General features: G+C 40.0%; 2 protein-coding genes across 3 annotated transcripts in view; one reads left to right on the forward strand and one right to left on the reverse strand.

Annotated features, from left to right (window-relative positions):
- The window catches only part of tnks1bp1 (tankyrase 1 binding protein 1), an 82,009-nt gene that overhangs the window by 29,939 nt on the left and 24,542 nt on the right, over window positions 1–27,528 (reverse strand). The gene's annotated exons all lie outside the window — the stretch shown is intronic.
- On the forward strand, window positions 30–27,184 carry ska1 (spindle and kinetochore associated complex subunit 1). 2 transcript variants are annotated; one of them, XM_052010158.1, is made up of 7 exons: window positions 30–104; window positions 1,900–2,014; window positions 2,540–2,664; window positions 10,439–10,533; window positions 15,790–15,924; window positions 23,168–23,337; window positions 26,360–27,184. In XM_052010158.1, the coding sequence occupies exons 2-7, from the start codon at window positions 1,933–1,935 to the stop codon at window positions 26,506–26,508; spliced, it is 756 nt and encodes a 251-aa protein (XP_051866118.1). In that variant the 5' UTR covers window positions 30–104; window positions 1,900–1,932; the 3' UTR covers window positions 26,509–27,184. The 2 variants fall into 2 exon arrangements, with proteins under 2 accessions (XP_051866118.1, XP_051866117.1); XM_052010157.1 differs by lacking the exon at window positions 30–104 and adding an exon at window positions 125–271.

Raw genomic sequence — 27,528 nt, forward strand, 5'->3', positions numbered from 1 at the left:
AATAAGGTCTCACATGATCTCGCGAGATTTCTCTTGGATGGGAGGGAAATGTGAATTTCGAACGAGTGGAGTCGTTGACGCGTCGCTTTTTTTTTAAAGAAAAGGTTAATGATTAATTATTGTTTCCTCTTCAAAGTGTGAATTAGTTATAGTAGTGAAGAAGTATATGCTCGGGTGATGTTGCTGCTGGTGTTTTTAACCCTGGTTTCGCTGTGCAGAGCCTGGGCCTCCCCGTCCTGTGCCCGGACCCAGGGCTTTCCGCAGGAACAAGGCGACCTGGGGCCGAGCTCATTCTGCGTTTGCGGCATCTCCTGGTTTTACTCCAAATTCCCAGTGTCCGCGGTATATTCATCAAATGTCTCCGGTTTTGATTAAAGGTCATCAAGGCGAAACGTTAAATATGTTTCTTTTTCGTTCCACAGATTTGACGTGTTGAGTAATTGTGTTTTTATTATTTTAGATTTTCCTCATCTGCATTGTTTTGATTCTTGTTTTTTTGCCGTTTGGCATAGTAGCAGTAAGGCAAAGTCAAAAACTACAGCAGAAGTTTTGAAGTATGTAGCCGAGCCTACATACATGGAGTTAATTAGGCCACGTCTGAAATAATATTCTGGGGATTCTGTTTTTTTTTGTGGGATAGTTTGAACTTTCCCAGACAAAAAAAATTAAAATACTTTGGATGTCCACCTCTACGTGAGGTAATGAGATAGGCATATCCTCGTTGGCTTGATTCAATTGAAATAATCAAAGTGTTGGATCAGTGATTGTGTGTTTGTTTTGAATTGTTGTCTCATTCCAGTTTTAGAATCTTAAAGAAAAGAAACTGATGATTGACTACAGTATGTTTCTGCTATGATTTCAATCATTTGGTGGATGGTGATGTGGATGGTGATGCGGAGGGGTGGAATATTAAGGTCCTGGCAGATTGGAAATTTGGGTCCAGGTCTTATTTGTAGTTATCTTTTAAGATGGTGGTATTGTGTTGGAAAGAACTGGCAGCAAGGCAAACTACCAATTCTGTAAATGGGAAATTGTACAGTGGGGAAAAAATCCTTGGTGTTTTGAAACCGTTTGTGCACCATAATGAAGAGTGCAAAAAAAATCCCACCACATATGCATGAATGCATGAATAAACTGATAGCTTTTTAAGCTGTACCCTCTGGCTTAACTGGAAGTAAATTCTCAGATGTTTAGAAATGGTCTGCAACACTGTTCTGAAACAATCTTATAAAACCTTCAAATGAAGCTTAGTGGAGAGATTTTAAAAAGCTTCATTTAAAAGAAACTAAATTGCTAATTAAGGTTGTAAGGCTCTTATTAAGAACTAAAATAAAAGTCATTAAAGATTTTAATTTTTTTTTGAAAGATGTAAACCATTTATACCCTGGAATATCTCTATGAATGCTTTTGGAGGATCTAGACCAGTACATATGTTCATTTGATACCGAGTGCCAGAGTGGGCTGTGTGAAAGATACAGAGGGACTTCAGGCAGATAGACAGGTTAACTGCATGGGCAAGGGCAATGCAGATAGAATATTTTGTGGGAAAAAAAAATTAATGGTCACCCATGTTGGTAGAAAAAAATAAATTTATAGAGTCATAGAGTTGTACAGCACTGAAACAGGCCCCATCAAATTACTGATATCTTTTAGGGAAGGAAATCTGATGTCCTTAACTTACTCTGGCCTCTGTGTAGTTTTAGAGCTACTGCAATGTGGTTGATTCTTTACTAACCTCTGAAAAGACCTGACAAGCCACTCATCCATGGGCATTTGGAGATGGGGAATAAATACTGGCTTAGTCAAGAACACCCACATTCCATGAAGATTTTTGTTTAAAATTCAAGTCTTGCTATGAAGGCTGTTCAATGCACTGATGTATACTATTAATATTGTTAGATTATCTTAGATTTCATACTGATTTATGTGAAGATGACCTCTTTAGAAGATGTATCACTTCAACTGAACAATAAGATATCTTCCATCAAAAGACTGCTGCAGCTGAAGAGCATGGGTAAGCTGAATGAATATACTCAGTTCTTTTCAGCTCTCTTCCTCATTTGTGAAATTTACTGGTCAATAAAACTTGAAAGCATGAAACTTATCACTGGTTGCTTTGGAGAAAGATGTGATCTTGTGAATCAATAATATATGTACATCTTTGGTTACAATTTCAGTAAAGACATTGTAGAACTAAAAGATTACGTTGTCAGAAATGCTGCAGGTAAATCATCTGGAAAAGAAAAAAAATTGGGAATTAAGATCACACATTTTTATATCTTCTACTTTTACATATTGACCTGACTGCGTTTTTTTTAAATACTTCTGGATGAGACTTGTGGTTTTAATTTGTATTCTGGGTTCCTTTTTATGTTAACTACCATTCAGTGCTTATTCTATCTCTGCCTTATCACATCCCCTCCCCATGTTTAGCTTTGTCCTTAGTGAATAAAGTTGATTTTGTTGGATCTTGAGCTTTGAGAAATGTCTTTTACTCCTACAATGCACGTTAAAATATGCTTGTAAATATTTTTGTCAGGTAATGACCCTTCCCTTACAACAATGCTCCAGAAGATTGGATTGGAGTTAGCTAGCATTCAAAATACTTTACATACATTTCAAGCACTGATACAGCAGCAACAAACTGAAATGAAATCCCTTAAGGTAAGGCTTTTGTATTCTATTTGCCAAAGAAATAAGTTTCTATCATCAATTAAAACTTTGTATTGCTGTACCTTTGTTAATGAATTATATATTTTTCTAAGAATTTCAAACATTGATCAATATCTAGTGACATATTACAGAGAGAATGTGGATTTTCAGTTGTGGTTTCTCACATAGTTTCATTAATCAAATGAAAGGGCAAAGTCCGCATTTATTGTCTATGTCAGGTTGACTTTTAGTGCTTCCCACTCGATCTGCAGTAATCTAAACTGTGAAGATTTTCCTACAGTGCTGGAAGGTGAGTATCTCCAGGATTTTGACCCAGCAGTGATGAACAAATATTTACATCTCACTGTCATATGTGACTTGGTTGAAACTTAGGAGGTGGTGTTTCCACTTGCTACTGTTATCTTCCCAGGTGGGAGAAGTCACACATTTGTGAGATGACGTTAAAGAAAATTTGTTTCTCCAATGCATCTTTTCATTGGAACATCTTTCATCTACAATGTACCAATAATGGAGGGAGTGAATATTCAAAATGAAAGATGAGGCACAAGTCTAGCATGCTGCCTTATTCTGGATGGTACTGAACTTTTTGAGTGTTTTCAAATGTTGGAGATGCACTAATCCAGGAAAGCTGAGAGTATTTGGGCACTCTCCTGGTGTCTCTTCTAAGTGTTTGAAAAGGCTTTAGGAGCACAACATGTTGTATAATACCCAACCTCTGTATTCTTACAGCTTTAGTATTCATGTGGCTAGTCCAGACAAATTTCCTGGTCAATGTGAACCTTAGAAGTTGGTGAGAAATTTACAGGCAATAATGGCTGTTGAAAGTCCCAGGGAAGTAGCTGCTCATTATCTTGTTGGATCTCTTGGCATGTGTGGTATGAATATTACTTCCCATTTATCAGGTCGTGCCTGAATGCTGTCCACATTTGTGGGCCTGAACTGCTTCCTACCTGAGGAGTTATGAATGGGACTGAATGCTGTGCATTCAGCAGCAAACATTGACACTTCTGACATTCATGATGATGTGGGGTCATTGAAGCAGCCGATGGTAGCTTGGCCTAGGATACTGCCCTGATGACCACCTACAATGTTATCCTGAGGCTGAAATGTTTGGTTTCAAACATAAAATTTTTGTTTTTTTTTGTTACTGGGAATTACTTCGGCCACTGGAGAACTTTACCCAGATTTTCATTGAATTCTGTTTTACTAGGCCTCCTTTGATGCCTTGTGTTAGATGCAGTTATATTTTCAAATGTAGTCTTGCTCATCTTTGGAATTCTACTCCTTTGTTGGTGATTGGACGTGTGCTTTACTGTGCACTTGGGATACAAGTGGGTACAAATCACGCTGCAGCTATTTAAATAGCCTGGTCAGACCATACTTGGAGTTGTAATAGATAGCTGGTCAACTTTGACAGAGTATTATGAGCAATTCTGGGCACCTCATAGGTCATCTTTGTCTTGGATGGAGTGCAGTTAAAATTCTTACAGAATGATTAATTATCAGAGATTACTAATACAGCATTCCTTGGACTTGAGAAGTTTAAGGGGAACAGATAGGATAAACAGTGTATTTAACTGGTTGTTGTGCGATTGGAAACATGCCTGAATAAAAATAGCTTTCATGTACATTGATTTTTTTTAAACAAATAATTGGAACACTGCTCACTGATACTAAATCTCATGCTGGACTCTGTTTTATTACAGATAGGGATATTCACTGAGCCTCAATCTCTTATGATCTATTGATTGTTGAATTGCCAAACACTATCTGGGCATCCATGCAATCTTGTATTATAGCTTCACTACGTTGCCATTTCCTTTTTTTAAAAATGTGTGGATGCTGCACTTTCATTTGAACCAGAATTAGTCCCCTGGCTTGATATTAATAATACTGATCATAATAGCATGCCACGCTAAGAGGTTGCAAACAATAGTAGAATGCAATTCTGCTTATGCGCACAGGTCAAATGGTATATGGACCTTTAGACAAGGGGGTTGAAGTGCAAAGGTACACATGAGAAAACAGCTTTGAGCTGGTTGGACTGTTCCAAATTGACTCTTTGCATATCCTCCATATCTCCATTATTTGGTATAGGTTTTGTATCTTAACAAAGTGGGGGAGATGGCAGCTTCCATCACATCCAACAAGAGTTGATGAGAGAACCTGTCAGACGCGGAAAGCCTGTCAACATGTGGAACAGGTGCTATCAATCCTATCATCAGCCTGCATTCACTGTACTGTATTAGGCAGCCTCTGCACATTTCTTTATGGATCACTCTGTACTGAACCATGTGGTGATGAGATCACTAACTATTTCATTGCTGTGGAAGCACCAGCAGAGGGCAAGGGTTCATGCCAGGTTCTTGGACAGTAGCTTGCAGCCTGAATGGATAACTTTAAAGTACACACAATAGAAAGGAAGGACATTGGGTCAGAGGAGGTGGAATCCTTATGGGTGGAGCTAAGAAATAGCAAGGGTAAAAGAACAATAATAGCAGTCATATATAGGCCCCCGAACAGCAGTCAGGAAGTGGACCATAAGTTGCAGATTGAGATAGAAAAAGCGTGCCAGAGTGACAATGTGAAGATAATTATGGGGGATTTTAACATGAAGGTGGACTGGGAAATGCAGCAAGGCGGTAGTACTCAGGAGAGTGAGTTTGTGGAATGTCTAAGGGATGTTTTTCTGGAGCAACTTATTGAGGAGCCCACCAGGGGATCGGCTGTTTTGGATTGGGTGCTGTATAGTGAACCCGAGGTGATTAGGGAACTAAAGGTAAAGGAACCACTGGGAACAAGTGATCACAATATGATTGATTTTAGTTTCAAGTTTGAGAAGGAGAAGCTGATAACTGGTGTATCGATATTTCAGTGGAATAAGGGAAATTACAAAAGTATGAGAGATGAGTTGGCCCAAATTGATTGGAGGAGTAAGTTAGCTGGAGGGACGGCAGAGGAAAAATGGAAGAAATTTCTACAGGAAATAAGGACAATGCAGGACAGATATATTCCAAGAAAAAAGGTTTTGAATGGAAAAAAGGCACAGATGTGGATAACGAGGGAGGTGAAGGATAAAATAAAAGCAAAAGGGGCGGCGTACAAAGTAGCAAAAATTAGTGGGAAAACAGAAGATTGGAACGATTTTAAAAATCTGCAGAGAGAAACTAAGAAGGTCATTAGGAAAGCAAAGATGAGTTACGAAAGGAAGCTGGCGGACAACATTCGGAAGGATTCTAAGAGTTTTTTTAAATACATAAGGAATAAAAGAGAGACACGGGTTGACATAGGACCAATTGATAACGGTGCAGGAGGTATTATAATGGATGATAGTGAGATGGCAAGGGAATTGAATGAATATTTTGCATCGGTCTTCACCGTGGAGGACATAAACAATGTGCCCGTTAGTCAGGAGTCTCACGAATTGGAGCTGAGTTCAGTTGAGATTAATAGGGAGAAGGTGCTTGGAAAACTAAAGGGGCTTAAGGCTGATAAGTCTCCCGGACCGGATGAGGTGCATCCCCGGGTTCTGAAGGAGGTGGCTGTGGAGATAGCGGAGGCATTGGCGATTATTTTTCAGGAATCGATAGATTCTGGCATGGTTCCGGAGGACTGGAGGGTAGCGAATGTAGTTCCGTTGTATAAGAAAGGTGGGAGGCAGCACAAAGGCAATTACAGACCTATTAGTCTGACGTCAGTGGTGGGAAAATTATTGGAGTCTATCCTCAAGGAGGAGGTTACCGAATACCTAGAGGCGCAAGGCAAGATTGGACCTAGTCAACATGGTTTTGTGAAGGGGAGGTCCTGTCTGACCAACCTATTGGAGTTTTTTGAAGAAATCACAGGTAGGGTGGATAAGGGAGAGGCGGTAGACGTTGTGTATTTAGACTTTCAAAAGGCCTTCGATAAGGTGCCTCACAAGAGACTGATTAATAAGATGAGAGGTCATGGAATTATGGGCAGGGTAGCAAAATGGGTGGAGAATTGGCTGGTTGGCAGGAAGCAAAGGGTGGAAATAAAAGGATCTCGTTCTGGTTGGTTACCGGTTACTAGTGGTGTGCCGCAGGGGTCGGTGTTGGGGTCGCTCCTTTTTACCTTGTACATCAATGATTTGGATGATGGAATAAATGGTTATGTGGCTAAGTTTGCGGATGACACCAAGATAAGTGGAGGAGTAGGGAGCATAGAGGAAATAGAAAGAATGCAGAGGGACCTAGACAGTTTAGGAGAATGGGCAAAGAAATGGCAGATGAGATTCAATGTTGAGAAATGTGCAGTTGTACACTTTGGAAGCAGAAATAAGCGGGTAGATTATTATCTAGAAGGAGAGAAGATTGATAGTGCGGTAGTACAAAGGGACTTGGGGGTACTCGTACAAGATACCTTAAAAGTTAACCACCAGGTTGGATCGGTGGTTAAGAAAGCGAATGCTATGTTGGCATTCATCTCGAGAGGTATAGTGTATAAAAGTAAGGAAGTGTTGATGAGGCTCTATGGGGCGCTAGTGAGGCCTCATTTGGAATACTGTGCGCAGTTTTGGGCCCCACATCTTAGGAAGGATGTGCTGACGTTGGAGAGGGTTCAGAGGAGATTTACGAGAATGATTCCAGGAATGAAAGGGCTTAAGTATGATGAGCGTTTGTCGGCTCTTGGACTGTACTCGCTGGAGTACAGAAGGATGAGAGGGGACCTCGTAGCGACATTTAAAATGTTGACAGGTAAGGATAGAGTAGATGTGGCTAGGCTGTTTCCCTTGGTGGGCGTGTCCAGGACCAGAGGGCACAATCTTAGAATTAGAGGGTACAGTTTCAAGACAGAGATGAGGAGAAATTTCTTTACCCAGAGGGTGGTGAAATTGTGGAACTCCTTGCCACGCACAGCAGTGGAGGCCAGATCAGTGGGGGTATTCAAGGAGGAGATAGACAGATATCTAAATAGTCAGGGTATCAAGGGATATGGAGATAAAGCTGGAAAATGGGATTAGAATAGTTTTTTTTCTTTTTTTCCCACCCCATTTCTTTTTCCCTTTTCCTTGGAGCAGACTCGATGGGCCGAATGGCCTGCTTCTGCTCCCTTGTCTTGTGATCTTGTGAAAATACAATAATAAATCAGTGCTATGTGGGGCAGTGATGTGTAGAATGCCAGCTTATACCATTTGCTTTCCTAGTTGCTTCCTACAAAAGTAAATTAATTTTCCTGTATTACCTTCTTACCCACTTGTGTAACCTGTTTTATTCAAAGATTCTTCCCATCCTCTTCACATTTTAAGATCCCTCTTATCCATGTTTACCGATGGTATGGGGCTACAAAACACTTGTTCATCTAAGTCATTAAATTAAATTGTAAATGGTACTGCTCTTTGTGGCACCTTGTAATAACAGGATGCCAACCTAAAAAAAAATTACTTCTACTGTTTTTTTTTGTCCTTTAACTATATATTGCACACACTGACTTCCACTTGTGTACCCTGCAAGTTACTTCCTCGTACCCTCTTAGATTTGCCAGATGCTGTTTTCCTTGTGTAAGACTATTTGCTCTGCCTCATCATGCTTGGATTTTGTTTAAATGGCCTATTATCACTAAAGTTCTTGTTTGTGGACCTTGCTTTGTTGTCAGTAGCAACAACAGCAGGGATTAGTATTGTACTTTTATTAAGATTAAACATTCCAAAAATATTATCAAAGAAAATCCTCATAGAGATATCATGGCAGATGACCAAAAGCTTGGTCAAAGACTTTCAAGGAATGTCCTCAAGGAAAGAATGGCAGAGCAGTTTTAAGTAGGGAATTCCAGAGCTTGGTGTCTAGGCTGGTGAAGCATGGCTGTCAATGAGGAAGTGATTAAAAATGATGAATGTGCAAGATGTCAGAATTGTTGGAGTGCAAAGATGAGTGTCAGGCTGTAGGATGTATCAGAGAGAGAAAAGGGCGTGGCTGAGGTGGGTGGAGGTGCAATTTCTAATTGTAGATGAGAATTTCAAACTTGAGCCTATCCCACCCACCCCTCATCCCAAATTTACTCCTTTCCAACCTCGAAGAATGACAGCCCCAGAAGCGCACAGGCAGAGAGAACAGACAGCCCCAGCACCACGGAGGCAGAGAGGACAGCCAGCACTGCACAGATCAATAACTGAATCGGAGCCTTAGTCGGTCTCTGATTTATTCACTGAGCAGCAGAGTTCTTGTGTACTATTGATTTTATTCAGTGGACTTAAATGCTAACTGCATCTGCTAGCTAAAATCAAAACTGATTCAGTAGACAAGTTCGCAGCCTTTGTCTGATTTAAAAGAAATTTCAAAAGACCTCACACTCAATGATTTAGGAACAGCTTCTTCCCCTCCACCTTCAGATTTCTGAACAGTCCATGAGCCCATGAACACTACTTCATTATTCCTTTTTTTTGCACTATTTATTTATTTTTAGTAGTTTTGTTTGCACTGTACTGCTGCTGCAAAACAACACATTTCATGATATACAAGTCAGTGATAATAAACCTGACTCTGATCCTATACACTTGTGACTGCATGGCCAGGTTCTGCTCTAACTCCATCTACACGTTTCTAGACGACACCACCATAGTGGGCTGAATCTCAAATAATGATGAGTGGGAGTATAGGAAGGTGACAGAGAACCTAGTGGCATGGTGTCGCGACAACAACCTTTCCCTCAATGTCAGCAAAATGAAAGAGCTGGTCATTGACTACAGGAAGGGGGGTGGTGCACACGTTCCTGTTTACGTCAACGGCACCAAGGTTAAGAGGGTTGAGAGCTTCAAGTTCCTAGGAGTAAACATCACCAATAGCCTGTCCTGGTCCAACCACAAAGATGCCATGGCACAAAGAGCAGACCAACACCTCTACTTCCTTGAGAGGCTAAAGAAATTTGGCAGGTCCCATCTGACCTTCTCCAATTTTTATCGATGCACCATAGAAAGCATCCTATCTGGATGCATCACAGCTTGGTATGGCAACTGTTTTGCCCAAGACTACAAGAAGACCACAGAGTTGTGGACACAGCTCAGCACATAACAGACCCCAGCCTCCGCTCCATGGGCTCTGTTTACACTTCTTGCTGCTTCGGTAAAGCAACCAACATAATTGAAAGACCCATCCCACCCTGGACATTCTCTCTTTTCCCCTTCCCATCGGACAGAAGATTCAAAAGCCTGAGAGTGTGTACCAGCAGGCTCAAGGACTGCTTCTATAGCACTGTTATAAGACTATTGAATGGTTCCCTAGTACAATAAGATGGGCTCTTGACCTCACAATCTACTTCTTTATGGCCTTGCACCTTGCTGTCTGCCTGAACTACACTTTCTCTGTAGCTGTAACACTTTATTCCACATTCTGTTATTGTTTTCCCTTGTACTAACTCGATGTACTGATGTGATGAAATGATCTGTAATGGATGGCATGCAAAACAGTTTTTCACTGTACTTCGGTACATGTGACAATAATAAACCAATTTATTAATTCTGTTTACATTATACACCTAACTTGCATAAAATGTCAAATATTATCAATGTCCTGAGAATGAAATTTTGACTTGACCTGTTTATTTTGTGAAAGATTATTCTGCCAGTATAGCATTGGTTTACTAATCTTTGTGATCCTATTAGTTATGGTAATTTGTTTTGATTTTATTGCTAAATATTTCACTGTTGCATTTTTATGGAAATTTTGTCCTTAATAGTCAGAAGTCATTGTAATTCTGTGTAAGTTCTCTTTTTTATAGTTAGATTTGACTTCCAATCATTTTTATCTAGGATCTGAAAAATTCAGTTCAGAAGAATTCTGAAGTAGCGCATCATTTACTGGAAAATATTCCAGCTCATCTTCCTAGGAAAGCTGCTCAGAGCGGGTAAGCCAAAATGACCTCAACCAAGAATTGTCTCTCTGGTTTAAAATACAAACCACAGTGTAAACTGTATGATTTTTATTTTTTAATTTTGTTTTGCATTACATTTCTATGGACAGTCCAAAAAGAAACTCTCGAATGTTCGTTCTTCTCAGAATTGAAATCAAGTTTTATCACATTGTCTCCAGTTCCACTCAGTACTTTTACTTGGCTGAGAAAATGTTCTGGAATGCTGCAATTTTCGTGGTGGTGCTAGTGTAACTATTAAGTGGAAAATTCCAGGATTTTAGTAATTGTTGTTTGCTGTCAAGTGAACATTGACAAATAACTTGGAAAGAGAGTTTTCCCACTGGTGCACAATAAGCTCTGTTGTGCATCAGCATCTCTGAACCAGAGTGTTTTTGTTTAAACTATATCTGAGTTGATCAATGATGCTATTTTCTCTTGTGGCTTACCAATGTCTAATCTAATGTCTAAAGACACAATACACACATTACAGTGCATCTGCTGTTAAGTTAGTTGGCTTTGCATTCATTTCTCCACGTTAATAATGAAAAAACATACCCCCTCTTGCTGTAGTTGCAGCCTCCCAACAATGGAGGCTTTACAGAGTCACTGACAGTAGAAGAATGGAATTGTAGTTTGCCAACTATAAATTCATTATGAATTTATCCATGGGAATGAATATTTTTTGGATAACTTTCAAGTGTGGATAGAGATGCACACATTATCTATAATTCAATTGTTCTGCCCTATAAACCTACTTAAAAGATTACACAAGGTACAGGAGGTTGGCATAAACTTTCAAATTTGGCAATAAAACATAATTGTGTATACTATATTTAACTGGCTAAAATAACGAAAACCTGTCGAGTGACATGCTCAATATAAAACAGACAATGCTGGAAATATTGTAGGTAAGATGGGCAGAGAAATGAGAGGTGGAATTTAATCCTGAAAATTGTTTGATACGTTTCGGGGAGCATTAGTATGGTAGTATTGCAGAATAAGCGGGACCTTGGTGTGCACGTCTGAGGATCCTTGAAGGCAGCAATCCAGGTAGATAATGTGGTTAAGAAGACATTAGAATTACTTGCCTTCCTTAGCGGAGGCAAAGAATATAAGATCAGGGAGGTTACAGCATAGTTGTATAAGATACTGGTTCAGCTGCAGCTTTGGGCTGTTTTGGTTGCACACTTGAAGGATGTGATTGTACTAAATAGGGGTGAAAAGGACATTTGCAAGAATGTTGCTGTAGATGAAAATTTTCAGCTATGAGGAAAGATTACATCAGCTGGATTTGTTTTCCTTGGAATGGAGAAGGCTGAGGGGGTAACCTGATTTGAAGTAAATGTATTTATGAGGGACGTAGATATGGTATGTAGTGAGAAGCTGTTCATCTTGCCAGAAGTGTCTGTGACCACTTGGGCATAGGTTTAAGGTAAGGAATAGGAGAGTGAGTGGATTTGAGGCACTTCCTGAAGGGTTGGTGGAGGCAGGTACCATCACAACATTTGAGAAGTATTTAGGTGAACAGTTGATGTGCCATGGCATAGTAGGCTGTGGGCTGGAAAATAGGCTTAGTATAGACAGGTGCTTGATGACTGGCATTGATAGAGTGGGCTGAAGAGTCTCTATGCTTTATGACTTTGACTCAGTAGCTTAAGTAGCATCAGTGGAAGGGTCTAGGGCAGTGACTTTTTGTCAGAAAATGAAGTAGTTGGAGGTTGGTCTTTAGAAGCAAGTATGCCAGAAAAGTGAGGATGATGGAATGGGTGGTTGGGATGGGGTAGAAATGGAGTAGGTATTGAAATCTGTATTTAGCTTGTAAGGTTGTAAACTGCCTGAGTGAAAGGTGTTTTGCTATTGAAATAGTGTAGGTAGCCAAGTTGAGCAAAATCTGTTGGGGCTCTGGGTGGTTCCAGATTAACCATATCAAGGAAGAAATTGGAAACTAACTAGACCTTCAACATTTTTATTCACTGACTGAAAGCACCACTAGCAAGGCCAACATTTATTACCTATTCCTTGTCGTTCTGGAGTTGAATCACTTGGCCATTTCAGAAGGCATGTTAAGGATGGTCCACCTTGCTGTGAATTTGATGTTGCAGGGCAACAGACTTCATTCAGTAAAGTACATAAGTGAAACAGAAGTTTTTATGACAATCCAGTCATCTTGTGGTTGCCATTACAGACAACGCCTACTCAATCCAGACATTCTGAATGCATCCTTGGATCAATAGTCAAAGCCTTTGAATTACAAATCCAATAATTTCACCCTTGTGTAAAGAACTGCATTCCAACTAATTTAGACCTGATGATAGGTCTTTAAATCTGAAACATCAATGCTGTTTCTCTTTCTATAGATCATACCTAACCTGCTGGGTGTAACCTATTTATACCTTCTGACCAATTATTGAATCAGCTCGTGCCAGTCCACAGCACGACGTAAACAACATTTAGCTTAGGCTGATAAAGTGGTGGGTAACATTCATGCCACAGAAGTATTAGGTTCATGTTGAGCAGAATAAAGTCAAACAATTTTCCTTAGAAGCACTAACTAAGTTTCCCAAATATGATTTTAATATATCACCATTGATCAAGGCCCTGTGACTGTAAAGTGCATCCAAAGATGTTTTATAAAAATGCCTACCTTGCTCAATAATGAGACATACAGTTGAATTTGCATGTCCCTTTTGGAAGGCATTGCACTAAAAAGTTAGGTAGTCGAACTGTAAACTGAAGATATAATCCTAGGATTCAGAATTGGCTCACTCCTAGAAGACAGAGGGTGGTGGTAGATGGAGCGTATTCTGCCTGGAGGTCAGTGAACAGTGGTGTTCTGCAGGGATCTGTTATGGGACCCCTGCTGCGATTTTTTTTTATATATATAAATGACTTGAATGAGGATATGGAAGGGTGGGTTAGTAAGTTTGCTGATGATACAAAGGTTGGTAGTGTTGTGGATAGTGTAGAAGTTTGCTGTAGATTTAAACAGGATATTGATAAATGCAGAGCTGGGCTGAGAAGTGGCAGATGGAGTTCAACCTGGATAAGTGTAAAGTGATAGACTTTGGAAGATTGAATTTGAAGGCAGAATACAAGGTTAATGGCAGGGCTCTCAGCAGTGTGGAGGAACAGAAGGATCTTGGGGTCCACGTCCATAGATCCCTCAAGGTTGCTGCACAGGTCGGTAGGGTTGTTAAGAAGGCATATGGTGTGTTGGGCTTCATTAGTTGGGGTATTGAGTTCAAGAGCCGCAAGGTAATGTTGCAGCTCTATAGAACTCTGATTAGACCACACTTGGAGTATTGTGTTCAGTTCTGGTCGCCTCATTATAGGAAGGATGTGGAAACTTTAGGGAGGGTGCAGAGGAGATTTATCAGGATGCTGCCTGGATTGGAGAGCATGTCTTATGAGGATAGGTTGAGTGAGCTAGGGCTCTTCTCTTTCGAGAGAAGGAGGATGAGAGGTAACTTAATAGAAGTGTACAAGATGATAGGAGGCATAGATCAAGTGGACAGTCAGAGACTTTTTCCCAGGGTGACAATGGCTAACACAAGGGAGCATAATTTTAAGGTGATTGGAGGAAGGTATAAGGGGGTGTCAGGAGTAAGTTTTTTTTTAGAGTGGTGGGTGCATGGAACGCACTGCCAGCAGAGGTGGGGGCAGATACATTAGGGACATTTAAGAGAGTCAGACACATGAATGATAGAGAAATGGAGGGCAATGTGGGAGGGAAGGGTTAGATAGATCTTAGAGCGGGATAAAATGTCGGCACAACATTGTGGGCTGAAGAGCCTGTACTGTACTGTGCTGTAATGTTCTATGTTCTAAACGGTAGCACATTTGCCTTTGATTCCAAAAAGGATATGGCTTCAAGGGCCACTTCAGAGTTTGTATTCCAAACTTGTATATGTTTTCTTCTCTACAAACAGTAATGCTATTTCTTGATGAGGCTTAAGATGTTCCTCTTTGTCTCCAATTTACTGGCCTGTAACTATCTGACAGTATAGAGTTCCCTTGCTTTTCTTCAAATAGTATTGAATCCTAGACAACATTTATTCCCTGTTCAGCATGACTGAAAGAGATTGTTTAGCTGATGTTGATGACTTTGTTGTGTATAAATAAACTTGCTGTGCTGTTTCCACACCTAGAATGCTAGGTCACAAAAATGCTTTACTGGCTGAAAAGTGCTTTGGTATGCCCTGGGATTGTGAATCCTTTTTCTTACAAATTGCAAAATTTTTGCTTTCTAGGGTGAATTAATCGAGACTCATTTTCTGATCTTTTTATGGCTTTTTGACATTAAAATTTAATTAAACTAATCACTTGTTGAGGAGTATTAGCTAGATGGTTGGTCACTGAATGACCAATAGATGATGGTTGTTTCAGCCCATTAGCTGTGAGCTGTTCAATAAATTGAATCTGTAGCACCATTGTATTAATCATTTACATTGTGTAAGTTTCTCAATTGAATTAGTGACAGTAATCTAATTAAATTGCTGGAGCAGTATCTGGAGGTCTTAACTAGCGATCCAGAGTTCAAATCCCATGGTCGACAGTTGAGGAATTTAAATTTGCAAGTTTAAGTTTAAAGTGGGCAATTTAGGATGGACAATAATTGCTGAACTTTTGGTGGGGGGGATATTGCAAACAATAATTTTAGCTGAGAATATTCATTGGTATGAAGGATCCCTAAAAGAAAATGGTAGAGGAAAAAGTGAGAAATTTTTAAATGTTAAATTCTTTTTGGAGCAACTTTAACAATAGTTTCCTTTCCACCCATAACTATTTACTATGGCTTCCGTCCAATAGCTACCTAAGTGTTGAGCACCAGGTAGACACCCATCTCCTTGCACTTATCTGAACTTTTGGCAGGAAGTAGTTCCTTTGTTTTCAGCCAAGTTGGCTTCCTATATTTTCCCAATCAAGAATAGCAGAGATTGGATAGCTTGTACTCCATCTTTACCTAATATTTTGGGCAGAGATGCTGAAGTTTAAAACTGAGAAATGAAAGATATTGAGTTTGTTGTACTTCAAATATGGTTCTGTGAACACAGTCTCTTTTGATAAATGAAGGATAACTAATAATAATTGTAAACATTCATCCAAGTAGTTAAATATTTCTCTGCCATTTGATGCTTTTTGAATTTTAACACCTAAAAATAAGGACCCTAAGTTCATGAAAGTTGGTGTTTTTGGTCTCTCTTATACAACTAGCATTTAACACTGGCTGAATAATTTGTGTATTTCCAGTACAGAAGATCCAAAAGATGAAAAGGTTCAAGGGGATCCTGTTCAACCTGTACCTGAAGAGAAATCTGCCAAGTCTAAACATGTTGTTCGTGAAATAGAGTACCTCTTAATGGAGGAATTTAACCATGTTCCTGGGTGAGTTTCTTAAAACGCATCAGGTTTTCTCTAGGATTACTTTATAACCCGAGGCTTCGGAGAATTTTACAAAATGGTCTTTGGTGCCTTTTGCTATCTACAACATCTTGGACTTTCAAGGTATTTTTCTGTTTCCTTTTCATGTATACATCCAGTTTCTTTTTATAGTGATGGCTGTGGAGGCCTGCAGTCTTTCTCTGGAAATGTGATTGAGGATTCCATTGTGGCAGCAGGAGGAGTTTAAATTCAAGCCATTAAATTTGAAGTAAAAAGTTGACCTCAAGACAACCGTAATATTGATCTTTTTTTAAAAATCACGTATGTCCCAATTTGGAGAAAGAAATCTCCCATCTTTACTCAGTTTGGTCTATGTGTGCCCTCACTGCCCTCTGAAGAGATCTGGCATGCTATCTAATTCAAGAGCCAGTTGGGGAAAGCTAATGGGCCAAACCATCTTGGACCCAACCTGCTGTCCCCATTCCTTACCCATTTGCTTCCCTCCTGATGCAGAGGGTGGGATGACCTGATCTTCTGCAACCAACAGGTGTGTGGCTATTGTGAGTCGTAATGCTCATATCCCCTCCACCCTCTAAATAAGCTATCAGAGGTTTTTATGTCTTAAGCACTTGTAAGAACATTTTCATTTTTTTGGAGTGGATGTGCATATCACTGGCAAGGCCAGTATTTATACCCACAAGATGGTGATGGGTAGCCGCTGCCTTGAACCAGTGCAGTCATTTTTGTGAAGATATGTGCCCCTTCCCCCCCCCCCCCCCCCCCCCCACAATGCTGTTAAGCAGCGGTTTCCAGTATTTGGATCCCCCTGATGATGAAGCAACAGCAATTATATTGCCGCATTTGAATGGAGCACATCTTGGAGAGGAGAATGAAGGTGATAATGCTCTTGTCCTTGGTGGTAAAGATCATGGATTTAGGCAGTGCTATCAGAGTTTCCAGGCAAGTAATTGCAGATGACACTGCAGCCAAGATGGTTGAGAGAATGAAAGATTTGGGTGGTGGATGCAGTGCCAATCAGCCAAGTTGTGTTATCTTAATGGTGTTGTGCTGCCTGGGTATTACAGGGGATGCATTTATCCAAGTAAATGGAGAATATATGATCATACTCCAACTTGTAGGTTATGGTACATTATACTGAGATTTAAGGAAATTGTGTTGCATATAAAACAGAAATGATCCAGTTTGTTTTTGCTGATAGTTAAACTAGCCATCTATGTTTATCAAGTCTTGCCATACATTTTTCTTTGCAGTTTTTGAAAGCAAGTTATTTGCTGCAGGATACTGAGACCAGTTGCAATTCTGGTGAAGGGCAACAGCTAAATTTTGTTTTTGTTCACCTTTGCTGCACATTATTGGCAAGCTCAGCATTTAATGCCTATCCTAAAATGCTCTTTTGATGAGAGGTACTGCAACAGTACTACTGGGTAGGGAGTCCCAGGATTTAAACCCAGTGACGATGAATGACTGGCAGAATATTTTCAAATCAAGAGAGTGCAAATTGGAGGGAAATTTGCAGGTGGTGGTGTTCCCTTGCACATGTTGCTCTTGTCTATGTTGGTAGTAAAGATCAAATGTTTGGGAAATGTATTTTTAAAAAAATAAAATGCTTGAAATATTCCACAGGTCAGGCTGCATCAATGGGAAGAGAATCAAGAGTTGACGTTTCAGGTTGAAGACCCTTTGTCAGAACTGGGAGGGAGAGAAAAGAAGCTCGTTAAACTGCAGAGAGAATGGGGGAGGGGGTGTAACCAGAATAAGGTAAAATCAGGATGACCGTGTGGATAATCTGGCCAATGAATGGGAGCAGTTACAGAGTGAGAGCAAAGGATGTAGGAATTGTGAAATGCAGGTCAGGCTGGGCATGTCCTCCACTTCCAGAAAGAAAGATTTTTAAGAAAAAAAGGTTGAGCCAATATCACAGATGGATGACTGATACAGACCGAGAAATCAAGTTACCTGAAGTTGTAGAATTCAATATAGAGTCTAGAAGGCTGCAACATGCCCAGATGGAAGGTGAGGTGCTGTTCCCCAAGCTTGCATTGGACCTAGGTGTAACAGCACAGGAGGCCACAGACTGATAGGTCAGAGTGGGATGAAGAATTAAAGTGGTAGGCAACAGGAAGCTTGGGGTCTCCACTGCAGACTGAAGGCAGATGCTCTGCAAAGCAGTCACCCAATCTGGATTTGGTTTCTCCAATGCAAAGGAGACCACATTGTGAATGGCAAATGCAATACAGTAAATTGCAAGAAGTGCAAGTGAATCACTGCTTCACCTGGAAAGACTGTTTGGGTCCCTGGTTGGTGGGAAGGGGAACAAGTGAAAGAGCAAGTGTTGCATCACCTGCAGTTGCAAGGGAAAGTGTCATAAGCAGTGGGCTGGTTGGTAGCAACAGAAGAGTGGACCAGGGAGTCATGAAGGGAATCATCTCTGCAAAGTACTGAAAGGAGAAGTGGGGAGAATATGCATCTGGTGGTGGAATCTCTCTGAAAGTGGCAGAAATTGCGTAAAGTGGTCTGTTGAATGTTGAGGCTGGTGGAGCAAAAGGTGAGGACTAGGGGCTCTATCCTCCTTTCCTCTTGAAGGAAAGAGGGAGAGCGCAGAAGTGCAGAAAATAAATGCTATGCCATCAAGGGCTTTGGTAACAATGTACAAGGGAAGCTGCTGTTCATTAAGAGAAACATTTCAGAGGAACTTGTACAGAAAGTCTCATCAGAGCAAATGGTGGGGTCACGATACAAAGGGAGGTATGAGGAGGTGTCTAAGAGCTGACATCTGGCTTCTGTGAGGTGGAGGTCGGTTTGCCAGACCACAACAGCAGCACCCCTCTCATTTCTTTCTCTGGAAGTGGAGGACATGCCCAGCCTGACCTGCCAGACATATCTTCCTGCTTTGCATTTCACAACTCCTACAGTCTTCCATTTATGTTCTTCTGTCTATGCTTTCACTCTAACTGCTCCTATTCGCTCATTGACCAGATAACTTTGATTACAGCTTAAACCTTGTTTTACCCTATCAGTGACATCCACCAACCCCCACCCCTTTGTCACCCTCTTGCAGCTTAACAAGCTTCTTTTCTCTCCTTACCAATTTTGACAAAGGGTCTTGGACCTGAAATGTTAACTCTGTCTCTTCCCATAGATGCAGCCTGAGCTGGTAAGTATTTCCAGCATTTTCTGCTTTTTTAAGAGTCATAGAGTACTACAGCACAGAAACAGGCCTTTTGGCCCATCTAGTCCATGCCACCTGATCTTCTGCCTAGTCCCATCTACCTGTACCCAGACCATAGCCCTCCATACCTCTCTCATCCATACACCCATCCAAACTTCTCTTAAATGTTACAACTGAACCCATATCTACCACTTCTGCTGGCAGCTTGTTCCACACTCGCACCACCCTCTGAGTGAAGAAGTTTCCCTTCCAATTCCCCTTAAATTTTTCACCTTTCACCCTAAACCTATGTCCTCTAGTTCTAGAAAAAACTTCAATGCATTCACCCCATCTATACCCCTCATAATTTTGTATACCTCTATAAGATCTCCCCTCATTCTCCTGCACTCCAGGAGATAAAGTCCTAACGTGTTCAACATTTTCCTATAACTCAAGTCCCAGCAACATCCTTGTAAATTTTCTCTACACTCTTTCAAGCTTATTGATATCTTTCCTGTAGGTAGGTGACCACAATTGCACACAATACTCTAAATTCAACCTCACCAATGTCTTGTACAACTTCAACATAACATTCCAGCTCCTATACTCAATGCCCTATCCACTTGTGGCACCTCTTTCAAGGAACTATGGATCTGTATTCCCAGGTCCCTTTGTTCTACCGTACTCCTCAGAGCTCTACCATTCACTGTGTATTTTTATTTTAGATTTCCAGCATTTGTAATCTTTTTATTTTCAAGGCTTGGGAGATGCTGTTGGAGTAGACCTAGGAGAGTAACTGCAGTGGATTTTGTATATGCTGCAGCTATTTTGGTGTGTAGGTTGCCAATCAAGCAGCCTAATTTGTTTTTTTTGAGAGTTGTAGGGGGTGCGGTCATCCATCCATCACACTCTTGATTTGTGCCTTGTGGGTAGACCTAGGGGTGTCAGAAGATAAGTCATTTGCCACAGGATATCCAGCCTTCAATCTACTCTTGTTGCCATGATGTTATGATTGGTCTAGTTGAGTTTTTGGTCAATGGTGAATCCCTGCCACTCCAGTCCACCCAGGATGTTGATGATTGGGTGCTCCACAATGATAATGGGATAGAACATCAAGGGGGTGGTGGGGAGAATTTCTTGTTGGAAATTATCATTGCCTGCACTTTTGTGGCAGGGATGTTACTAGCCACTTATCAGGCTGTGTCTGAATGTTGTCTAGGTCTTGCTGCTTGCAGTAATGGACTGGTTTGTTCGCTGTGCAGTTGCGAATGGACATTTCCTTTGTTTCTCCATAGTATTACAACCGATATGATATTTTCACATCATTGAGTGTTATTTTCTCATTGCACTCTTTGCACTCAAAACTTGTATTGTACATAAAGGTAATTAACATCTGCAAATGCTAGAATTTTACAGTGTTTAAATTTAATCTTAAAATGGGAGCATTCACTTCTAAGAATATAACAGATATGCTCTTTGTAATGATACGCTGGTACCTCGCTTCCTTGGAATGGGATGGGTTCCAAGGAATGAGAATGCTAATCAAATCTGTAATAAAAGGGTCATTATATCATTGTATTTATAGAGATGTTACTGACAGCGCTGCTGTGCCAGGGACCTTGTGTGAATTCTTGACCTCCACTGATGCTACTCTAGAATGAATAGCCACATGACTCGGTGGGAAGAGGCTGCCTGAGAGAATTGAATGTTTAGTTACCAATATTTAGGATAGAGTACCAATCAGGCAGGTTGCTTTGTCCTGCCTGGTGTCTTTCTTAACTGTTGTCGAAACTGCACTTATCCAGGAAAGTAGAGAGTATTCCATTAGTTCCTGAATGTTACTTGTGGATGATGGTAAGTTGGGTGTTGGAGGTGAATCACTTGCTCTGGGAGGGAATGAAAAAAATACCAGCAAGTAAACTAAAAATGAACCCAAAGATGCTTTATAAGTATGTAGAAAACAAAGGCATAACTAAGGAAAGAGTAGGATCTATAGGGACCATAAATATAGCCAAATGGAGCTAGAGGATGGGGTAATGTTCTTAGTGAATACTTTGCGACTATCTTCTACAAGAGGAGTATGATGCTAACGTTATAGTTGAGGATTGGTGACCTTATTCAGACATATAGACATGCAGAAGGGGGACAGTGCACATGCTCCTGTTTACATCAATGATGCTAAGGTCGAGAGGGTTGAGGGTTTCATGCTCCTAGGAGTGAACATCACCAATAGCCTGCCCTGGTCCAACCACGTTGACGCTATGGCAGAGAAAGCTCACCAGTGCCACTACTTCCTCAGGAGATTAAAGAAATTTGGCATGTCCCCTTTGACCCTCACCAGTTGTATTTTTTTTAAACCGATGCATCATAGAAAGCATCCTATCCAGATGCATCACAGCTTGGTATGGCAACTGCTGTGCCCGTGACTGCAAGAAACTGCAGAGTTGTGGACACAGTTTAGCAAATCATGGAAAGCAGCCTCCCCTCCATGGACTCTCTACTCTTCTCGCTGCCTCAGAGAAGAAGCCAGCATAATCAAAGACCCCACCCATCCCCAGACATTTTTGCTCCTCCCCCCTCCCATCGGACAGAAGGTGCAAAAACCTGAAAGCATGTACTACCAGTCTGAAGGATAGCTTCTATCCTGCTGTTCTAAGACTTGAATGGCTTCCTAATACGATAAGATGGACTCCTGACCTCTCAATCTACCTCACTATGACCTTGCACCTTGCTGTCTACCTGCACTGCACTTTCCTTGTAAATGTAACATTTTACTCTGTTATTGTTTTACCTTGTACTACCTCAACGCACTGTTGTAATGAATTTATCTGTGTGGATGGTATGCAAGACAATTTTTTCACTGTACCTCAGTACATGTGACAATAATATACTAACTTTGTATAAGATCCTAAGGGGGGCTTGACAGTAGACGTTGAGTTGTTTCCATGAGTGAGTCGCAAACAAGGGAACATTACAAAAAAAGGGTCTGGCCATTTTAAAACTGAGGTATGGAGATATTCCTTCTCAGAGGGTGGTGAATCTCTGGACTTCTCTACCATCAAGGGTGATGGAAGCCAGACCTTTAGATATATTTATTTAAGATGGAGATTGATAAATATTTGAAAGATATTTGGGCTGTACTCTACCTTGTAGCAGGGAATAAGGATGGGTATGTGGGGAAATTGTCTGTGGAGGAATCCTGTGGGAACAGTAGCCATAATCCAGTAAGCTTCGAGGTAGTGATTGTAAAAGATATGGTCGGCCCAAGAGTTAAGGCCTTAAGTTGGGGCAGAGCTGATTTCAATAGTATAAGACAGGACCGGTGACACTTGATTGGGAGCAGTTGTAGAGGGGAAAGGGGTCTCTTTCCACAAGCCAATTCTATATCAAATTGGCTAGCTCACCCTGTCTCCCATGTGATTGAAACCTTCCGGACCAGGCTACCATGTGGAACCTCATCAAAAGCCATGCTTAATGTTCTTAGTTCAAATCATGAAAAGATTGTAAAGTGAGATTTTGTTTAATTGTACTTTGTAATATCTCAGCACACATGCATAACAAGGAAAGGAATGGGTTAAAATGCTATTTCCAATATTTGGTCTTGAGATGACAATGCTTGATTTTGGCATTCAGGGGAAAAAGTCACAAAATGCAAGTTGTTTTAAATCAGATGTATTTCACCATAACTTATCCAATATTATGCCCTGTGCAGTTAAAATGATTAAAGTAATTATTTTTTTGAATGGGTGAGTTTTTTCCTGAGCCCAGTTAATGGAAACAATCATCTACCCAGGCAACACCAGAATATTATTGATATAGGGCCAGGATCAATTCTGCTATTACTTTGTGAAAACAAAGGGAGAATTTTTTTGTTTCTTGCTGGAATATGTATTGAAAGTTCAGAACAGCATGTTTTATATTTTCCTGCCCTTGCCTGCATAACTTAAGATTCTTATTTAGTAATCATGAATATGTTGTTGCTATAATAATTGTATGATTTATTTTTAAAATCCACCTTTTACCACTTGAACTAGATATTTAGCTGATTTTTGTTTTAAATATTCTTTTTGTATTTAGGTACATGAAAGGTCGTATGACCTATGATCAAATCAATGCTGTCATCCATGAGCTGAATGCCACTGTGAAAGCGAAGTACAAGATCCTAAACCAGTCATTGAAATCCATGAGTAACATCGCTCGTAATCAGTATAATACTTTTAAAGAACAGGAAACCAAGGAAACAAAAGGTACAAAAAAATTGTGCAGAAATGGAATGAATCATTGGGCTATCATTTAATTTTTTACTGTGCTTTTTTGGTTTCTTCATTATTTAAAGTGCTTTGGGTGAAAAACCTTGTATGTGAAAGTGTAATGTTAAAAAGATTAAATCTTAATTACACAATCCCCGCTTGAGAAAATAGAATCTTTTGAAATCTAATCAGAAAGCTTGAGCTGAAATGCTATCGTGCCAACTGAAAACCTTTGCTTTATATTAGTAATGTAAAGGTTATTTTTCACATCACCTCGCAGCTGGGACAGCCCAATCTGAACAGAGCCAAGGATCAGAAGAATTTATTTGGTGCTATCCCTTATCTAATAACATTATATTATCATCTAGTGAGCTTATTCAGATCAGTGCAACTCCTTTGAATTATCTTTAGTTTCATTCCTGTTTCATGTAACCTTTATTCAACCAAGAATATAACCTTAGTGAACAATCTTTTATTCTACAGTTTTGAAAAGTAGGATGGATAGCATCTACTGGTCTTTCGATTGTTACCACTTGAAAAGGTACCTCCAAGTACCTTAGCAAAGTGCCTATAATTTCAAAAAAATAATTGATTTGTACAGTTTTCTGAATCTGAGTTTTAAATACAAGCACTGCAATTTAAGCAGCATGTATACGTGACTTGAGCCCATCAAGACCCAACCATTGGGTGGACATTGAACAAAATTGTTAGGCTTGGTTTGGAATGGGCTAGATGGTGTGTATGCCCAATCCAGGGACAGGTGCTCTATACACTGCCATCTAGATGGGAACAGAAAAGAACTGAGGTGGGAGGCAGCCCTGAAATGGACAGCCAGATAGGAAAATGTCCTGAGAGCAGTGCCTGCAGCAAAGCCCACTGAAAGTTTCTGAACTGAGAGACAGAACGAAGTAGCTGTCTTTGCCAGTAGAGCCTGGCTACTTGACCTGAGCCTAGTGTCTAGGTTGGGTTGTGTATCAGTAAAGTTCTTGAATGGGTTTGGATTGGTTATGGTCACCACAGATTCGGGTTAAACTTACTATTATACTTGAAGAGACCTCTAAAAGGGATGCCATAAAGATCAACTTTATCTCAGAACCCAACACTAGCAGAGATGATATGAAGTGTTAAATTTTATCTTCTGTAGCGAAACCCATATCAGTCATTATTTTAAAACTCCAGCTCTGTCACAAGAACACAACAAAATAGGAGCAGAAGTAGGCCACAAAGCTCCTCAAGCCTGCCCTGCCATTCAATGTGATCATGGCTGATCTATGCTAGCATCAACTGCTCTTCTGTGCCAGTTTCCCATAACCCTCAATTCCTTGATCTTTCAAATATTTATCTATCTCCACTTAATCTAATGAGCTGTCCTCCACTCTGAGACAGAGAATTCCAGAGAATCACTACCTTGTGAGAGAAAAAATTTCTATAGACCTCTATTTTAAGTGACTGGCCTTTTTATCTTTTAACTATGTCCCCTTGTTTGTGACTGTCCCACTAGTGAAACATCTCAACATCAAACCCCCTTGGAATCATGTATGTTTGAATAAGGTCATACCACCTTCTAAACTCCAAGCCATGCAGACCCAAACTGTCTTGTGTCTCTTGATAGGAAAATCCTGTGATCCCAGGGATTAGCCTGGTGAATTTCCTTTGCACTGCCTCTAATACTACTATATCCTTCAATAAGGGGGCATGGTATTCCAGGTGTGGCCTCATCAATGACCCATGCAACTAACAAAACCTTTATTTTAAGATTCCAATCCTTTTGCAATAAAGGTCAGAATGTCATTTACCTTCTATCATCTAGGGTATGGGAGTCTAAAACTAGAGGGCATAGGTTTAAGGGGAGAGATTAGAGAGGCACATTTTTCCCACAGAACAAACTGCCAGAAGATATGGTAGAGGTGGGTGCAATTACAATGTTTAAGAGACATTTGGACAGGTGAATGGATAGGAAAGGCTGAGAGGGACATGAACCAAACACAGGCAAATGAGACTAGCTCAGGAAAGCACCTTGGTTGGCACAGACAAGTTGAGCTGAACGACCTGTTTCTGCACTATATAACTCTGTGACTCTATATCACTCTGCACAGACCTGCCCTGCAGAATCTATAAAAGCTTATTGCAGACCTTGCTGTCTCTGACTCCTAGTACAGCTTTTACATAAAACCTTGGTACCACAGCCGCATCTAATATTTTTTCCTACTTAGTGTTTTTTGCCTATCAGATGACTTTTCTTTTCTTCGAAGTAATTTGTTACAAGGTATTTTACAAAAGCTATGGCTGTCAAATTCTTGGAAGATAAGGGACTCTTAAGATAAGGGCTGCTGGCAACTGTGGTGGAGGCAGACACAATAGGGTCTTTTAAGAGACTGTTGATAGGCACATGGAGATGAGAAAAATAGAGGGTTATGGGTAAGCCTAGTAATTTCTAGGGTAGGGACATGTTCGGCACAGCTTTGTGGGCTGAAGGGCCTGAATTGTGCTGTAGGTTTTTCTATGTTTCTATGACTCTCTTTTACACATCAACTTGTGTTGATGCAAAGATTGCATTTTGAAAAATGCAAAAATTCAGATACTTTCATTGAATCTTTAAACTAGTGTCCATATAAATTTCCATCAGTTGGAAGCTAATTTCTCACCCAACAATGCAGCATTTGCCCAGTGCACTGAATTACCAAACAATAACAGGCCTTAAATTCTATACAGAAGCTGCAACTGCCCAAACTAAAAAGCAATGAATTAAGCCAGACTAACACATGAGCATGCTAAAGAAATAGTTTGATATTTTTAAAACTAAAATAATGTAATCTTGTGTTTTGAAATGTGTCCGGGCTGCTCTTGAAAGGTAGGCTTTTAATTGATAAGGCAAATTGTATATACTGTTCTGGCAAAAAGTCTTTAAGATGGTGCTGGATGTTTGGTTGCCAACTACTATTTCATTTATTAATTTCTATTCTCTCATTGGAATCAGAGGTTGTTTTTAAAAAATATATGTTTTTGTTTGCTTTTATAGGTCAGTATTTCTTTGTAGAAGCTGACATAAAGGAATTCACGCGTCTTAAAGTTGACAAGAAACTTCAGGGAATCTTCAATATTCTGCGACATTGTCACCGATTGCGAGAGGTCCGGGGGAATCATCTTGTGCGTTATGTGCTACTTTAAGGGGATTGTGAATTGCGTTGGTATTCTTCGGACACATGAATGCTAAATACTAAAAGAACAATTTGCCAATCATTTTGCAGTAAGGAAAATGTATTGGATTTATTATCGTTTCTCTAAGTGGTTTTCTGCTGAGGAGTGATGGCAGTCTATCAAATCCCTGCCTGTTCTGAAGAACTGTCTAAAGCTTTTTTAAATATATGTATATATTTTTTTCCTTTTAACCACCCCACTTCTGATATCCTAATATCATACATCACCTTAATGGCTTTTCACACACTTCCACCCATATATCTGAACTGAAATCAACTTCTTTCCACTGTTCCTTTTTATAATTAAAGATGGAGCTTGAATTAGCTGTCCCAAGTCTAGGAAATGTAATCTAAAAGTGATGTAAGCCTTGAACCTTTCTGTAGAGGTTGGCAAAAAATGCACAGATGAAGTACGAATAAAATTTCCTTTCATCTTGTGGCTTTGTTTATATTTAAATGAATAATACAAACTTCAGTTGCTATCTCTGCGTAACAACACAAAGCAAAAGGATATTTAGTCTTGTATTTATGCATGTAAACTGAATTTAAACTGAGTATACTGAATTTACTGAACTTCTGTCTACTATTGTTGAGATGTGCTCTTTATTATGATTCCAGAGTTTTTAGCAAGATCTACAGTACCTGATGAGATTTAAAAATTCTGTTGCTCTCCAAACAAAAATTAACTTCCATTGTGCTGTAATTAGTCTTTTAAAAAGTGTACACCATTGGTCCAGATTTTGATTGCTAATAATTTTATAATCAATACATTAAGCATTTAATTTCATTATTAAATTAGCAGCAAATTTGAGAAGCTGCATTAAGTAATGCAAAAACCCTAGAATAGTCAATAACTCAATATTTTCAGATTGGATTGTTTTGCAGCCTTCTCCATAATTTGGCTAACCAACCCCAAGCCCAACAACAGTGAACAACATGTCAAGTTTTGATTGGGTCGGCTTTGTCATGTCAGCCAACAGCTATAAGCATT

Source organism: Pristis pectinata, chromosome 2 (genome assembly GCF_009764475.1).
Source record: "Pristis pectinata isolate sPriPec2 chromosome 2, sPriPec2.1.pri, whole genome shotgun sequence".
In the NCBI taxonomy this organism is placed as follows: Eukaryota; Metazoa; Chordata; class Chondrichthyes; order Rhinopristiformes; family Pristidae; genus Pristis; species Pristis pectinata.